The sequence below is a fragment of the Molossus molossus genome, unplaced genomic scaffold (genome assembly GCF_014108415.1).
Source record: "Molossus molossus isolate mMolMol1 unplaced genomic scaffold, mMolMol1.p scaffold_m16_p_10, whole genome shotgun sequence".
Classification (NCBI taxonomy): domain Eukaryota; kingdom Metazoa; phylum Chordata; class Mammalia; order Chiroptera; family Molossidae; genus Molossus; species Molossus molossus.
In genome coordinates this window covers 73,497,033-73,513,325 of record NW_023425345.1, presented here as the reverse complement: position 1 = coordinate 73,513,325, position 16,293 = coordinate 73,497,033, and the positions used below count along the sequence as shown (strand labels likewise).

The 16,293-nt window shown below is 53.1% G+C and overlaps 2 protein-coding genes across 12 annotated transcripts; one reads left to right on the top strand and one right to left on the bottom strand.

Moving 5' to 3' along the window:
* The first annotated feature begins 923 nt into the window (after positions 1-923).
* On the top strand, positions 924-7,682 carry LOC118623519 (solute carrier family 26 member 10-like). The gene is made up of 18 exons (XM_036251190.1): positions 924-1,266; positions 1,720-1,830; positions 2,328-2,485; positions 2,637-2,801; positions 3,067-3,219; positions 3,956-4,038; positions 4,187-4,334; positions 4,443-4,556; positions 5,308-5,385; positions 5,475-5,570; positions 5,974-6,080; positions 6,192-6,261; positions 6,330-6,443; positions 6,579-6,612; positions 6,692-6,774; positions 6,867-6,921; positions 7,037-7,143; positions 7,644-7,682. Exons 1-18 carry the CDS (start codon positions 924-926, stop codon positions 7,680-7,682), a joined length of 2,058 nt encoding a protein of 685 aa, XP_036107083.1.
* On the bottom strand, positions 1,750-14,748 carry B4GALNT1 (beta-1,4-N-acetyl-galactosaminyltransferase 1). Of its 11 annotated transcripts, none has more exons than XM_036251198.1 (12): positions 13,817-14,589; positions 13,105-13,269; positions 12,851-12,957; positions 12,209-12,246; positions 11,881-12,061; positions 10,391-10,489; positions 10,063-10,253; positions 9,460-9,600; positions 8,973-9,213; positions 7,059-8,574; positions 6,604-6,748; positions 1,750-1,856 (listed from the first exon to the last, which is right to left on the bottom strand). In XM_036251198.1, the coding sequence occupies exons 1-10, from the start codon at positions 14,032-14,034 to the stop codon at positions 8,357-8,359; spliced, it is 1,599 nt and encodes a 532-aa protein (XP_036107091.1). In that variant the 5' UTR covers positions 14,035-14,589; the 3' UTR covers positions 1,750-1,856; positions 6,604-6,748; positions 7,059-8,356. The 11 variants fall into 11 exon arrangements, with proteins under 11 accessions (XP_036107091.1, XP_036107090.1, XP_036107084.1 ...); XM_036251197.1 differs by having other exon boundaries at positions 1,785-1,856; positions 6,577-6,748; XM_036251191.1 differs by lacking the exon at positions 1,750-1,856 and adding an exon at positions 14,605-14,748 and having other exon boundaries at positions 4,949-6,748; positions 13,817-14,070.
* Positions 14,749-16,293: the final 1,545 nt, after the last annotated feature.

Below are 16,293 nucleotides of genomic sequence, written 5' to 3'. Positions count from 1 at the left end.
GGATTCTGGAGCTCAGAATCTGTCTCTTTAGGGGTCACAGAGGTACATGAGGTGGATGGGTGGGTGACCCTTTTGTACTTAATTTAACCACAAATGTGCTTTTGAGTGCCTACTTTATGACTTGCACTTCAGGGTAATATATGGTGTTTCAGGTTTTTTGGCTTCTAAGAAATAAAATAAAATTTTTCTATCAATTCAGTATTTTCCTTGAGGCCCCGAACTGGGGATTTAGGTCCAAGATCTCCCTGCTGAGATGTGGAGTGGTGGTTTTCTGTCATCATGTCTAATACTTGTAGCTGCTTCTCATCTAGTTGTTTGAAGAGGCCAGCAGACCTCGTTACACTTTCTTGGGGGCAACCTGTGTCCCAAGAGGATTTGGGTCTGGGGAAGCACTGAAATTTCAGTGTAACCCGCTGAAATTTCTTGCTGAGTGGGGATGCAGTGGCTCTAGGAATGAACCTAGAGGAGCCAGCTTCTGTCTTGGCCCAAAGTGTAGATTCAAAGGGAACTCAACCACTGTAACCCACTACCTTGGTCCTGGGTTCCCAGCCTCCCTGAAGCCCTCTGTAACTTGGGCCCCTGATAGAGCCTAAGAGGTGGAGTAAAAAGGCTTAGGACGGGTAAATAGTGGGGGTTAGGTGTTGAGAGTGCTCTTGCCTTTTGGCCTCTCTGGTCCCTAAACCTTTCCACAGCCACCTTCCATAGCAGACTCCAGAGCGGGGCGATCTGGCCAAGGATGTCTGAGGAAACGCCTAACAGAGACGCCCCTCCCCAGCGGCAGCTCTCTCCGGCTTACAGAAGGTCCCCAAGAGAGGGCGCCCTCCAGGGACGGATTGGACCCCGCTTCATGGAGGCGGGACTCAAGGCTAGCCGGTGGATGGGGTATTTAAGACTGGGAGGAGTTGGAGGTAGCCAAGAGCAAAATGAGTGGGCTACTGGGTGCCAGGACCTGCTCAAGCCCAGGAGAGGTCTCGGACCTTAAGTCCCCCCTGGGCACCAAGCTCAGGGAGCCTCTCACCGAGGCTCGGTTCCAGCAGCTCTTCGGGGGCGCAGAGCAGGAGCAGGAACTACTCGCGGAGCCCCGTTGGTCTGGGCTGTGCAGACTGTGGAAACGGCCGGCCCGCGCCTGTTCCGGACCAGGGCTGTGGCGCCTGTTGCGGGCACGGCTGCCCCCGCTGCGCTGGCTGCTCCACTACCGTTGGAGGGCCTGGCTGCTTGGAGATGTGGTGGCTGGAGTGACTGTGGGCATCGTGCACGTGCCCCAGGGTAAGCGGCCTCAACACCAGCCTATCAGGGGCCCAAGTTACAGAGGGCTTCAGGGAGGCTGGGCACCCAGGAGCGAGGTAGTGGGTTAGAGTTGTTGAGGGTTTGGAGACAGGGACTTGAGACAAGTTCTGGGTAAGGACTATGGAGCTCCAACAGATCCCCACCCCCAGCTGCCCTCAGCTGCGCAATCCTGCGAGAAGTAGTGGACACGATCCAGCTCAGGGAACTGGAGAGAAGGACAACGCCTGCCCCCAGGACTGGGCTGATACGGATCTGTGACTTTGTCCACGCAGTAACCTCCCACCAGGCCCGTTAACCCCTCAGTTCCCTCATGTGACAAGGTTTAACATACCCTTGCCAGACTCTGAGAGTGCGGGAAGGGGACAGCATCCTGAAGCTGCGCACCCTTCATTCCTCCACCCCCATAAATCGTTCCTTCCACCTCTCCCCCAGGCATGGCTTTTGCTCTCTTGACCTCCGTGCCTCCAGTGTTCGGCCTCTACACGTCTTTCTTTCCTGTCCTCATCTACACCTTGTTGGGTACTGGTAGACACCTGTCCACAGGTGAGTGACCCAATGACTTCTCTTTTCTGTGGAATGAAAATGGACAGGGGTTTGAGGCTTCTGTTCTTGTAAGCTCCCTAGCTCTTATCCCCAGTTCACCACCGTTGCCCTGCCATGACCCTCTGACCTAGGCAATGCTTGTTGCAGGTACAAAGAGGAGGGAATATACACCGACATGAAATTTGGTTAAAATTTCTGAGACTTGGAAGAGGGACAAGACATGCAGTCCGCGGGACGTCTGCAGGAGGGGGCAGTGATGCAGTCTAGGGACTTTTTTTTTTTTTTGCCGGTTGGTGCCCTCTCCTAACCTCCCTCATCACGGGGTTCCCGGCTTCTGCACCAGCTTAGCCCCGCGGTCTTCACTTGAGCAGCTGCCTTCTAGTGATCGAGGTCTAATGGCCAAAGCCTGGGTCGAAAGCCCAGAGCCTGGGCTGTCGCTGCGCGCCAGGCGCCAGGCGGCACAACTGGTAATTTCTGCGTTTGTCCTCCGGCCCTAGGAACCTTCGCCATACTCAGCCTCATGACGGGCTCTGCCGTGGAGCGGCTAGTGCCCGAACCCCTCGCGGGGAACCTGAGCGAAATCGAGAGGGAACAGTTGGACGCTCAGCGGGTTGGGGCAGCTGCGGCCTTGGCCTTTGGGAGTGGGGCCTTGATGGTGAGGGAGGACCCTGGGGGATCCACGCTGGGGGCCCGGGGGATTAGGCCAGGGGAAAGGGTGGCGCAGCCGGAGAGGTGCGCGGAGAAGCCAGTGCACTGCGCTCCAGCTGGTCTCCTTCGGTGGTGACTGGGCATCTTCTTCCCCGCAGCTGGGGATGTTCGTGCTGCAGCTGGGCGTCCTGTCCACCTTTTTGTCGGAGCCAGTGGTTAAAGCGCTGACCAGCGGGGCCGCGCTGCACGTGCTCGTGTCCCAACTGCCGAGCCTTTTGGGGTTGCCCCTCCCGCGCCAGATCGGCTGCTTCGCTCTCTTCAAGGTGGGTGGGAGTGGGAGAACAACTGAAAAGAGGTTTCTGGCAGTCCCAGGAAGAGGGCAACCAGAAAAGAAAGAAAGGACGACTGGAGAGACAGTATGTAACGGGGTGAAGGAAAGGTTAGAACCAAGAGGCTGAAAGAGGGTCCCCGTGAAGGTGGAAGCTCTGATGGGAGCCAGGAGACAGAACCTAGACTGGGTCTGGTGGGTCCGCGCTGGGGACAGTCGACTCTGGTTCCAGGCCCTCTGCTCACGGCCCCCGCCCGCAGACATTGGCCGCTGTGCTGACCGCGCTGCCCCGGAGCAGTCCGGCCGAACTGACCATCTCCGCTCTTAGCCTGGCACTGCTCATCCCGGTCAAGGAATTGAACGTGAGATTCCGAGACAGGCTACCCACCCCGATCCCAGGGGAAATCGTCATGGTGAGGATGGCTCTTGGGTACCGTCCCCCCTGCACCTCCCGCAGACCTGTCCATCCAGTAGGAACTGGCCGCTGCCGCCCCCTAGTGGCATGCAGAGAGGTCACATCCAAGAGGTCCTGTTTACAAAAGTACTTTTCTAGGCCTCTTCCCAGAACACTTTGACCCTCCGGAATCCCCCTTTCACACATTTCCACTCTTTTCACGGAGTCTCCTCTATACTTCTTAGAATGCCTTCTTCCTCCTTACAGCGCTCCCGTGCCGTGTCGCTCGCCACAGCACCTCCACTCCCATCTCTCTCCTTGCCGGATCTTTCACTGTAATTCAGCTTATTTCTCTTCCCACGCCTACCTATTTTTCTCCCCCCACCCCCAAGTAAATAAATGTTCCACGTCTCCACAGATACCCTACAGATCCCCAGACATAGCCAAACTTCCCTACTTACAATGGTTTGCTTTTGCCTCCTGATATCCACATCCCTCCCTCTTAGGAGTCCCCCTTTCTCCTACTGTCCATCTCTCTCTATAGCCCCAGGTAGGTATTATTCCTCTTTTCATCCTCACTCTCCTTCCCTCTAAATTAGTTGTCAGGCACCCATTCTAGACACATCCCAGCTCCCCAGTTGCTAGGCTCCTGCAGCCACCGAATCCTGCATTTTGACCCTCTCTCATGTTGAGCCCTTTTAGCTTCTGCCCGGGGACCCATTTCCTCTTATGCCTTAATACGCTCTCTTTCTCAGGTGCTTCTGGCCTCTGTGCTCTGCTTCACCTCTTCCCTGGACACGAGATATAACGTCCAGATAGTAGGGCTGCTGCCTGGAGGGTAAGAGAATGACAGAACACCCCTTTCTCTTCTCACACCTCTCATACCAATACTTCCTTTTGTCCTGCTCCACCCTTTTTTTTCTCTGTCTTCCCTATAATCCTTGTTATATCCAATCCATCCTTATCATGGATCCCTCTCTCTCCAGATTTCCCCAGCCTCTCCTCCCCAACCTGGCTGACCTACCTAGGATTCTGGACGACTCACTGCCCATTGCACTGGTTACTTTTGCTGTGTCCACCTCCCTGGCTTCCATCTATGCAGACAAATATAGCTACACTATTGACTCTAACCAGGTGTGACTCCAACTGAGGACTCCGACCTCATTCAGGAGACAATGCCTTAATGTTACCCACCCCCCATGCCTTTGTTTCTCTTATCTCTCTGTACCCCCCCCCCCCCAGGAGCTCTTGGCGCACGGTGCCTCCAACCTCATCTCCTCCCTGTTCTCTTGCTTTCCCAACTCGGCCACATTGGCCACCACCAGCCTATTAGTGGATGCTGGTGGGAACACACAGGTAAGAGTGCATCCTTGAGTAAGAAGAAAGGGTGGGGGAGACATCCAGGTCAGGGTGGTGGTGATGGTGGAGAAACAGGTGGCAGCTATATGGAGGACTTTGTAAGGGGATGGGTGGGTGAGGGGATGGGTTTATCTAGGTAGGAGGGAAAGAAGAGAACTTAGTTCCATTAAGACCTCTGTACACTGTAAACACTTAAAAAGTTTATGGTGCTCCAGTTCAAAGTAAAAACAATACTAAATTGTAAAATAAATTTAAGAGACAAAATTCTAATTTTTTCCATAAGGACATTTTCATTTAAAAAGAAATATCACAGTTTCTCTCTCACATTGATGTTTCTAACTCTCTCTCCCTCTCCCTTCCTCTCTCTCTAAAAAAAAAAAAAAATTCAGTAAAAATATTTTTAAAAAAGAATTATCACATATCAAACTCTCCCCTAATATTTTTATATTTCTTGTTTCTGTTACTTTGTGGGTTCCCTAAGCATGTGGTTAGCCTACTTTTAGGGTAACCCCACCGAGCCTTTAAAGATGGAGGTGGGTTACAAAAATAGAGAAGTTGAACTACATCTAGGTGTGAATGGCAGAATATCAAGAAGCTCATTGAGGAGTGAGAAATATCTGTGTGGAAGGGGATTTGGGAGGAGAGAGACTTTCAAGGAAGTTGAGGCCAAGTGGGCAGAAAGACACCTGTCACACCAGGGTGGGCGAAGTTCCCTTCCTTCTTTGCTTCCACCGGTCCTTCCCTCCAGCTGGCAGGCCTCTTCTCCTGCATAGTTGTCCTGTCGGTAATGCTGTGGCTGGGACCCTTCTTCTACTATCTGCCCAAGGTAAGGAGCAGAGGAATTGTGGGGGTGGCTGGGGGTAGTGGCTATATTCTAGAACATTGGTGTGATTAATTTCTCTCCTCTGCCCCAAGGCTGTCCTGGCCTGCATCAACATCTCCAGCATGCGCCAGATGTTCTTCCAGATGCAGGAGCTTCCACAACTGTGGCGCATCAGCCGTATAGACTTCGTGAGAAATGGCAGCATTACCCCCAGATTGCCCCCCTCTTATTTTGCCAGAATCCCCAGCCTCTGCCCTGGATTAAAGCTAATTGTCCTGGTCCTAAATTCTATAACCAACCCACCCCCAACATGCATCCCTTTTAATCCCTTTCCTCCAAGATAAGGTGAAGGGTGGGATTTTAACCCCTTCAGACCTGAATATGTGTAACTCCCCAGAAGGTGCAAGGTCTGGGGTCATTACATTTGGTGTGTATCCACTGTTGGGTAAATCCTTTCCCTTCCTTCCTTCCACCTTCTCCCGGGTCATCCCTCCCCATCACTTTCCCTGGCAGTCACTGCCCCTGGACCCTTTTCATTAGCAGTGGCCTAGCATTTCTTCTAGGCATTTCACTTCCACCTATGTCCTGCAGGCTGTGTGGATGGTCACATGGGTGGCTGCAGTGACCCTCAGTGTGGACATGGGCCTGGCCATAGGCGTGATATTCTCCATGATGACTGTGGTCTGCCGCACCCAGAGGTGGGAGTAGAGATAAGGGGAGTCAAGATGAGGGAAGGGGAGAGAACAGAGTGCTTGGGGTGACTTTTCAGCCAGGACAGGCTGGAAATCTGACCCCAGCTTCCTGCCTAGGGTGCAGTGTGTGGCACTTGGACTAGCTGAGGGGACAGAGCTCTACAGACCACTCAAAGAGAGCCACAAGGTGGGCGAACTACAACCAGAGAAGGGACAATTAGACCTGGATGTTTCTCTGACCCTCTGACTCCTTAGCTCCTCCAGGTTCCAGGGCTCTGCATCCTGAGCTACCCAACACCTCTCTACTTTGGGACCCGTAGGCAGTTTCACCATAAACTAGAGTGGCACCTGGGGCTTGGAAGAGGCAAGGTGAGGGACTTGGTCAAAGGGGAGTGTTCTCTGCTAGTGGGAGGCACGTGGGTTTCTGAGGGGGATCATTGTGCTCCAGGTGTGCACATTCATGCTTGTGCTTCGCAAGTGGTGACTGCCCTTTTCTACTCACAGGAGACTCCAAAGATGCACGGCCCACCTGATGCAGGTAAGATGGGATGCCAAGAAAGAAGATTTGGGCATATTTCATGGGAGCATCTGGGTACTCTTGCCGTCTCCCATCCTAGTTGCTGAGCCTGTCAGAGTGGTGGTCCTAGACTGCAGTGGTGTCACCTTTGCAGATGCTGCTGGGGCCAAAGAAGTGGTACAGGTGAGGAAGAGGGTAGGTTGAGGAGAAACTCCCCTTATCATCCCATGCATACTCTCTGATGTAGGGTCTAACTCACTACCCCACTTCTGCAGCTGGCCAGCAGATGCCAAGATGCTGGGATCCACTTTCTCCTAGCTCAGTGTAATGGTGAGAGGTGTGGAGTATGGAGGGACCTGGAGACTGGGGAATGGCCAGATACTTGAGGGAGGGAAGAGGACAGTGTGGACTTAGAACCTGAGAGCCTGATTCTCTCTTCACACAGCCTCCGTGTTAGGGACACTGACCCAGGCAGGACTCCTGGACAGAGTGACCCCAGAGCAGCTGTTTGTGAGTGTCCAGGATGCAGCTGCTCATGCCCTGGAGAGACTGGTGAGGGGGCAGGAGCAACAGGAGTGGAAGCCAGGAGGTGCTGGGCTGTAGCAAGCGAGGTGTGAGTGAGTGGCTGAAGATCCAGGCAGAGGGATTTGGGAAGGGGGCTGAGGAGGAAGATGGAGGAAGGGGTGGGGATAAAATGATTAGTTAATTTATCAAGACTAAGCCAGGAAGCCCTGGCCGGGTTGCTCAGTTGGTTGGAGCATCTTCCTGTATACCAAAATAATATTGCAGGTTCAATCCCTGGTCAAGGTGCATATGGGAGGCGATTGATGGACATTTCTCTCTTACATCAATGTTTCTCTCTCTAAAATCAATAAACATATCCTCAAGTGAGGATAAAAAAAAGGCAGGGAGAATGAGCCCAGCTATGGGTGAAGAACTGAGGAACTAAGGGTATCAAAGGGGGTGGTATGTCCCTCAGAAGACTGACAAATCCTGGATGAGGAAAGTAGGGGTACTTAATTTATTCCTGACATGTTCCCTTCCTTTTCCAGGAGCTCACTGGTCCAAAGACTTGTACAGTATGGGTCTGACCCAGTCACTTGGAGTATGGCAGGCCCAACAATATGTGTGTGAGAAGGGCCTTGGCCCCTGAACCCCCTTACTTAATGTAACTAATAAATTGAAGCTGAGAGACTCTGGGATTCATGAAGTGAGTCTGGGTGTCTGCACACCGTCCTCTGGTGCCCCTTCCTCCATGCCCACAGCATTGCAGAGACACAACTAAAAATGGCCTTCATCTGTGTGTTCACTAGTCCTCACCCCTACTCCAGTCACCAGTTCTCTCCATGGTGGGGCTGCAGCTGGTGCACAGTCCTGGATCCAGAATTGGGGAAAAAGGGCACAGGCTTGGGAATACATGTTGGGGGCCTCCCCATGCACTCAGTCCCCAGGAGATGAGTGTTTCCACTTTAGGTTCTTAGAGTCCCTTGGGCTCTTTGGCACTTGGAAAGTGACTCCCCACCTCCATGAGAAGGGGTAGAGGGAAGACTTGGCACTGGCTGTGGGATGAGTTATGGCTCCATCACGCCCCTGGGCACTCACAGAAAGGAGGAGTATCACCAGGCAAGCCCCTGTTTGGAATCAGGTTCAGAAGGGGGTTGGGGGCAGTCAGTGGAGTGGTCACTGGTTAGTGGAGTTTGCTAGAAATCCCTGGCAGGGACAAGGAGGCAGGCCCAGCCTGACAGTGGGAAGGCCTGAGTAGCCATCACTCTGTCGTCATGCACTGCAGCCGGTGTTTGAAGAAGAGCAGGCGGTGTTTGGCCATCTGACTTTCGTCCAGTGATTCTGGATAACGGTACCGAGCATAAGTCTCTGTTTCAGCATCCTTTGATGTCCAAGGCAGCTTCAACTTGGATGCGTGATCCACAACAACATCTGAGCAGGAGCCCACCCGAAGGGAACCAAGTCCATCCAGGAAGAATTCTGGGGGTGGAGGAAAGGGGAGTACACCATGAGGGGTCCTGAGGGTGCAGAAAGCCAACCCTTAGGGAGAACTGAGATTTGGGACGTGGAGGGTGCACATGCAAAGGCTCCACTTCTAAGGACCAGGGGAAATGGCTAGGAGACAGGTAGAGGTGGCAGTGACAGCGGTAGGAAAGTTCAGGTGGACTCAGCGGCTGTGCTGGATGTGAAGGTGTACGTGGTGTGCAGGCCAGGAGGTGGGAGGTCTTGGTAAATCTTCGAAGAACTGCTCTAGGGGGACAGGGTGGCAGCCGTGGGCTCCGCTGGGGTGGGCGGGGAGGAGAACCCAGTCCCTTGGCGCCTTGCTGCACGGAATCGCGCCTAGCACTGGGATCCTGTCAGAAGGGAGCACCACTCACCTAGGTGGGCCACACGGCTGAGGCGCGGGTCAAAGCCCACCTCGCGCACCTTGTCGGTGCGTGCCAGGAAGAAGTTGACCACGCCGTCAGTGACCACGCAGCCTGGGAAGCCGCTGAGCTTATAGTGGAAGCCACGCCTTTGCCGCAGGCAGTTCCCTTGGCCTGGCGCGCCGGGCTCCACACTCAGTAGCCGCCGGTAGGTGGTGGCGAAGCCCGAGATCTCTCGCACTGCGCCCCCCACCTGCCGGGAGTGGGAGGAAGGCTCCTGGAGGGGTGTCGATCTGTGCTCCCTCTACCCTCCCAACCCCTGCGTTTCCCTTGCCCCATCCTTTTCTGCTCTACCCCTTCAAGACCTAGATATTACCCAAGGCTCCGCTTTTTCGTCCTCTCTTGTCCCAAGGGCAGGGTGCCCTCTGCTCATCTCCCCAGGCCTGGTCTTAACCAGGCCCTCTTTCTCCCGCCCCACATCCTGCGGCCCCTTCCCTACCAGGTCCAAAGGCGTCCGTTCCAGCACGTCTACAAGCCTCTCGAGCCGGGTCCGGGCGGTGAAGATGAAGTCGTCGTCCACCCACAGCACGTACTTAGTGGTTACTTGAGACACGGCCAGGTTCCGGCCTGCAAACCAGCCCTGGGGAAAGGTGCGTGTGGTTGGTGAAGCTGTAAAGGTATGTCCTACCTCTGCCACCTTTCCTTTTCACTCTTAATCCCTCTCAACAGCCTGTACCCCTCTCCAAACTTCGAGTTCTTACGAATTTCAGGGGAGCTAAGTAAAAAATAGTTTCCCATTGTCAGAGGTTCTGAGTCAGTGTGGGGGGAAGTGTCTTGGAATGCATTTAATTCCTGCGTGCATTCATTCAGTTATTTATCATGCACCCACTATGTGCTAAGCACCATTCTAAGAATGCAACGCGAATTAGACATGATCCCTGTTTTCACAGAGTTTACATTCCAGGAAGCTTCAAGGTTAACAGGCACCCTCCATGATTTTGAGACAGATAATCCTGGAATCACTATTCTGGAGACTGCAGACTGAGCGCACGCCCCCTCCTGGGGCCTTCGGGCACCCAACTCAGCCTGACTCACTGCGCACCTTGCCAAAAGGCATGAGATAGTGCTCAATGTGGGGACCGCTAATGATCTCTGGCTTGTCGCTGTCATCGGCAATGACCACAGTGACGGTCGGGTAGAAGCGGCGGATGCTGGCGATGAGTGCCCGCAGCCGAGTGTAACGGAGGAAGGTCTTAGTGGCAATGGTGACCAGAGCACTAATGTTGTACTGGGCTGGAAGAGAGGGCAGGGTTAGATGCAGACAAGGAGAGTGGAAAGTGAGGAGCAAAAAGACATCTTCTCCCAGGCAACCCTCTCTCAACTTGCTGCACACGGGGCTGCATCCATGTCCTTGCTTGCACAAGCCTCACCTCCCTGTGGTAGAGACCCAGGTGGGTACAGCCGAGGGTTGGGGGGGTGTCTTATATGAATGGTGAAGGCCGCTTCATGTCCCTCGGTGGAGAATCGGACTGGGAAAAAGGACATGAGATGTGGAACAGCACTATCTTTTCCATAAATAAATATTTAAGTGTTTATTTTGTGTATCATCTTTCCAGGCCCTGGTGGACAAGAACCCAAAGTTCTTACCCCCGTGGAACTGACATTCTAATAGAGGGAGAAAGACAAGAAAACATTTAATTAAAAGCTAACCTTGCCAGGCAGGTGTGGCTCCGTGGATTGGGCATAGTTTTATGGACTGAGAGGTCCTGATTCTATTCAGGTCAGGGCACATGCCCCGGTTGCTTGCCCGCTGGATTCCCAGTAGGGGGCGTGCAAGAGGTAGCCAATGGATGTTTCTCCTACATGGATGTTTCTCTCTCTCTCTCTTCAAAAAATCAATAAAAACATATTTTTAAAAGGCGACCTTTATTGAGCATTTACTATGGACCAGACACTTTTAGACACTTTTTAAAAAATCCTCACCAAGGATATTTTTCCATTGAGTTTTTCAGATAGAGTGGGGGAGAGAGAGAGAAACATCCATTGGTTGATTGAACCTGCAACCCAGGTATTTGTCCTTGACCGGGAATCAAACTCAAGATCCTCCAGTCTGCTGGCTGAGGTTCTAACTGCTGAACCAAACCGGCCAGGGTGTGAACCAGGCACTTTTTAAATTACCTTAAATATATGGACTGATTTAATCCTCACAATAGCCTTATTAGGTAGATTCCTACTACAGAAAAAGAAGGCACAGAGAAATTAAATAATCTGCCACATTTAGACGACTACTAAGCAACAAAGCTGGGATAGAAACCTAGTCAGTTTGGTTTCAGGTTAAGTAAATAAGAGGAGTTCAGATACTGGTAAATATTGACTAGAAAATAAGACAATAATGTGATAGTGAAGAAGAGACATTTGAGCTGAGATCCAAATGACAAGAAGGAGCCAGCCATGCAAAAAACCTGGGGGAAGAGCATTCTAGGCAGAGGGAACAGCAAGTGCAAAGGCCCAAAGTGGGAGCAGGTTTGGTGTCGCAAGCCTTGGAGAGAAGCCAGAGGGCTGATAGGCCCATTTTGCTTGAAGTGGGAGCTTTGGGAGATAAAGCCCCTTGCCCTGTAGTAAGTGGTGGGCTGGGAATAGAGCTTGAATCTTCTGGCTCCTGGGGCCCCCATGGTTGGTCTGAGGAGGAGACACACCCAAGGCTCAGATTTCCCTCCAGCCTGCTCTGAGCCCAAATGAACAAAGACCTCTTTTCTTCCTCCCTGGCCCTGCTGGCCTAGCTGAAATGCCCATTGTGTGGCTGGTCAGCTCTGGCCATTGCCTGAGTGACTCCCACACTTTCTGTCATTTGCCCAATCCAGCTTTTCTGGGTTCTCTCTGTTCACTTAGACTGCCCCTACCTCCACCCAGTGCCTCACACCTGTGTCTGCCGTATTTGCCTGGTAGCTTTGGCTGCTATAAATGACCAGTTGCAGCTGCCGATTGAGTTGGTCCAGTCCTCGGCTGGTGAGAGTGAGATTTTGCTGCCCCTCTCCCACGAGAGTCACTCCAGTCACTTCCCCTGCCACATCCCATGTGCCCAAGGAGGCAGTCAGGTTCACCTGGGAGAGGGTATTGGACAATGCAGCCTTAGCCCCCAGATCTATCTCTTGCCTCCCTGATTCCTCCAACCCTCCTTTGACAGCCCTGTTTCCCTCCCAGCATCCTTGATGCCCACTTAGCTTCCCTGCCTTCCTGTTTCTTCTCACCTGGTATACCTCCTGACCTGCAGCCTGCAGGCTCAATCCTGGGAGGAAGGAGGGGGATGAGAATCACAGAGAGTTTTGATCACATTCTCTTCCCTCTTTTCCACACACAACACAGAGCTTCTCACTTCTCCCTCTTGTTGAGGCAGCTGGGCACAATGGGGAAGTAGCCTAGAGTAACTGATTTTTTAAAAAAATATTCTTTTATAGCACAATTTATTTATTTATTTTTTGTACGTGCCCCCAGCGGGAACCGAACCCAGAACTCTCTGGTCCACAGGTCAATGCTCCAACCTCTGAGCCAAACTGGCCAGGGTGAGTAACTGATTTTTAACTCCTTTCCATCAAAGCAGTAGCTCTTCTATGGCCTGCCCTACCTAATCCACCTAACCTTTGGTGAGTCTGCAAAGAATAGATTCTTTTCTCCAAACCTCTCCAGTTACAGTCTTCTGTAATTCCTGACAGCCCAAGAGTCTATTCTGTCCCCATCTCCCACATCATGAGCCCCCTTCTGACATCAAGTCCCCCTTTCATCAGAAGGCTCCCCTCCTTCCATTCCAATCTTTGCTAATTCTTCCCCAACCAAGTTCAGGCTCTGCCACTCCCACAGTGGCTTAGGTCATCCCCTAGGACATTTCTCCCCACCTGGCACCAAGATGCTCCTGAGGGGCTGTACCTCCACGCCCTGCATGGGATATTGTAGGGGGCAGTTGGCAGGGGCAATGAGCAGCTGGTCAGCAGCAGACTGGCTCCTGGCAGTGGAGGAGGGGAAGAACAGAGGAAGAGTCAGGAGGAGAGGGGTTCTCCCTCCTGTCCTGCCCCCCCCCCCCCCCCCCCCCCCCCCCCGGCCGCTGACTGCTTTCCACCTGCAGAGTTATGCTCTCCTTTCATTCTGGTACCTTGAAAGGAAGGCCTGGAACTCCTGTTCTCTCAAGGCAGAGGCAGCCTTCAGCTCCTCAGGGTCAAAGGCCTTGGTAAAGTCAATGGCTTGGACCTGTCTCTGGAAGGGGAGATGAAAGCTCCCCGCACTGGACTCACAACTGCAGTTGTTTCCAGACAATAGCCTGGAGCAGGAAGGAAGGGTCATCAGAGCCCAGTCATACAGCTCCGTTCATGCAACAAAATATTTAAACAGTACCTCACACCTTGACCCTTCAACCCTTTCTGTCCAATACCTGCCCCCTTGAACACTGCACTTCAAATATAGCCGGTGGGAGGGAGGATCATGAATAGGATGACCTATTCCCTAAAATGGGATTTCAGAGAGGTTCAGAATAGGGCCAAATTGCTAGAATTTCAGGGTTTTCCACCCATCATTCTGGATCCCATCTGGACTCTCCTTTCACATGGACATCATCAGTACATCAGAAAGTGTTTCAGGGCCATCCCCTAACTGCACACCCTCCCTTCCCCATCACCATGACATGGTTCAGGGAGGGCGGATATTCCCCCAGCTCAAGACTCAGTAGCTCCACCTCCCACTTCACCCCCACAACGACCGGGAAAACCCAGGCATCAGAGTCAGCAGTGGAGGAAACAAAAGCGCCACCCTCCACCCCCACCCCCAGCCCCAGTGAGTGACGCACTGACACCACCACTCCTGACACTCACCCCACCACTTGATCCTTGATTCTGACGGGGATGTGGGCATAGCGGGGCTCCGGGGCAAGGTCTGGCAGCTCCGGCCTGGGGGGACTCTGTAGGGGCGCCCACAGAGCAAGAGGCGCCCGGAGACCTGGCGCATCCCGGGTCCTCGCGTACAGGAGCCCCAGCGAGGCACAGGCGAGCAGCACAACCAGCACACAGAGGGCCCTGCGGCCCAGCCGCATCCTGGGTGGGTAGTAGCAGGTGGAAGGATGAGAAAGCTGGGGAGGAGAGGTGTGGGCAGACCCTCGATACCTCTACCTCCGCTTCCTGGGGTGCTCACCACCTTTTGCGAGTTAGGATTTATACAGCGTCGCCCCTTACCCACTCCCCTCAATCTCCGGGCTTTGTGTCTCCCAGCATTCTTTCTTCTCGCCCTCTCCCGCATCTCCGTTTCCTCTCATACCCAAGGCCCAGCATCTTGATTTGAGGGACCTTTGGATGCGGTGGTTTCCACGCGGCGGCGCATAAGAAGAGCCCCGCTTTATAAAAGAAGGGAAGGTCCCCAAGCCCGTCCCCCCCACCTCCAGCCCGCGCGTCCTCCCACTCCTCGGTCCGAGCATCACCTGGCCCCGGGTGTGCTACAAAGGGCAGCTCCACACCTTGCCTGTCATAAAAAATGTAGAATCACGCCCGCGCTATTGGGTGGCCCCGGCGGAGGTGACCTGGTGAGTGGCCTCGGGGGGCACAGAGTGGACGGGCGAGCGCGCCTCCTTCCACCTTCAGCTCAGCCCTCACCCGGCCTGGGCACTGACCTGTCTAACGCTCTAAGGCCGCCGCAAGATTTCGATCCAGGCTGCGCCAGGCTCTCAGCCTAGGCCTGGAGGTCCTCATGGGGCTGGAGGCGACCTGATGGGAGAGCCGGGTGTGAGCCTGAGAGCGTGGGAGATCCTCCTGCTTCCCCAGCGCGCCCGACCCCTCCCGCCTCGGACTCTGGGCTTTGTAGATTACGGCGCTGGGGTGGTTCTGGGCGTTTCCTGCCAGGGTACCAGGGTGGCGGGCGGGGTTGAGAAACCTCCGCATGAAGTGAAGATACCAGCCCCAGGAACAAAGCCAGGGCTCCCCTGTCTCACTTGCCCGGGAGGGCTCAGGCCGCCGCCGGGCTCTTCAGATCAGGGCGCCGCGCGGCTCGGTTTCCAGGCTCGCTGCGGCGAAGTCTTCGGCTACACGCAGGGAATGCGGGCGCCTTCTGGTGGGAGCCAAGGACATTGCGCGGGCGCGAAACGGTTGCCCAGAGGTCCTTCTCCCAAGACCTCCCGCCCCCAGCCCTTCGCCTCCGAACGGTTGGGGGCATCTCACCCGTCTGTTTCCAACCCCATTCTCTGCCCTATTCGTTCGGAGCCTCTTTCTCATCGAGATTGTAGGCGTTAATTGCTGTTAATTTTCTTATGAGCTTTGCATCTTAGTTTTCTAGTTTGTCTTTTGTGAGAGTTTCTTTCGCCCTCGCACGTGTGTGGGTCTTGGTTAGGATTCATTGTAGATGACAGAAACCACTGTAGGGATTTATTGCTGGGTATTAGGTGGTTTACAGTATGATTTGGGTGTTGGTTTTTGCATGGGCGATAGTGCCTTCCATAGGCTTATGGAAGTTCTTGGAGGCATTTTTGGTGGTCATAATGAACTGGCAAAATTACTGGCAATTGGTGAGCAGGTGTCAGCTAAGCCAAACGTCCTACAATGAATAGAACAAGCCTATGCAAGAAAGACTTGCCCCTCTGTTAGATAGGACAAGAGTCTCAAGGGACTGGACCAGCGATTTTCAACCTTTTTCATCTTATGACACACAAACTAATTACTGAAATTATTCAGCGTACCAAAAAATATATTTTTTGCCGATCTGACAAAAAATAGGTATAATTTTGATTCATTCACACCAGACGGGTATTTGTGTTAGCTGTTGTCATTTTTAAAATTTGACAATCTAAGGGAAGAGAGATTAGTGTCCCTGACTAGTCAGGTATTGCATGTTTTATTTATTTACTATTATTATTTTTTAAATCCTCACCTGAGGACATTTTTCCATTTATCATCAGATAGAGTGGGAAGGAGGGAGGGTGAAAGGGAGACACAGAGAGAAACATCGATGTGAGAGAAACTCACACCAACTGGCTGCCTCCTGCATGACCCCACCAGGCTGGGAGGAACTGAAACGGCCAGGGCTGGGTATTGCATGTTTTTTTTTTTTTTTAATTTTTTTCTTTATTTTTAGAGAAAGAAGAAGGCAGAGGGAGAAAGAAATAGAAACATTGAAGAGAGAGAACACTGATTGGCTGCTTCCTGCATGGCCCCCACTGGGGATTTGGCCCACAACCTGGGCATGTGCCCTGACCGGAATCCAACTGGTGACCTCTTGGTGCATGGGTCGCTGCTCAACCACTGAGCCACATCAGCTGGGCATGTTTTAAAAATTCTGTGGTGCTTTTCCCGAAAGCAGCCATAGGTGA

What these genes read in the sequence shown, in the direction of transcription:
- LOC118623519 (XM_036251190.1), top strand. Translation starts at nt 924, where the DNA reads ATGAGTGGGCTACTGGGTGCCAGGACCTGCTCAAGCCCAGGAGAGGTC. An exon ending in CATCGTGCACGTGCCCCAGG is followed by an intron (nt 1,267 to 1,719) that starts GTAAGCGGCCTC and finishes CCTCTCCCCCAG; the next exon opens with GCATGGCTTTTGCTCTCTTG. An exon ending in GCACGGCCCACCTGATGCAG is followed by an intron (nt 6,613 to 6,691) that starts GTAAGATGGGAT and finishes CTCCCATCCTAG; the next exon opens with TTGCTGAGCCTGTCAGAGTG.
- B4GALNT1 (XM_036251191.1), bottom strand. Translation starts at nt 14,034, where the DNA reads ATGCGGCTGGGCCGCAGGGCCCTCTGTGTGCTGGTTGTGCTGCTCGCC. An exon ending in TTCCAGGCCTTCCTTTCAAG is followed by an intron (nt 12,958 to 13,104) that starts GTACCAGAATGA and finishes CTCCACTGCCAG; the next exon opens with GAGCCAGTCTGCTGCTGACC. An exon ending in TGGGTCTCTACCACAGGGAG is followed by an intron (nt 10,254 to 10,390) that starts GTGAGGCTTGTG and finishes CCTCTCTTCCAG; the next exon opens with CCCAGTACAACATTAGTGCT.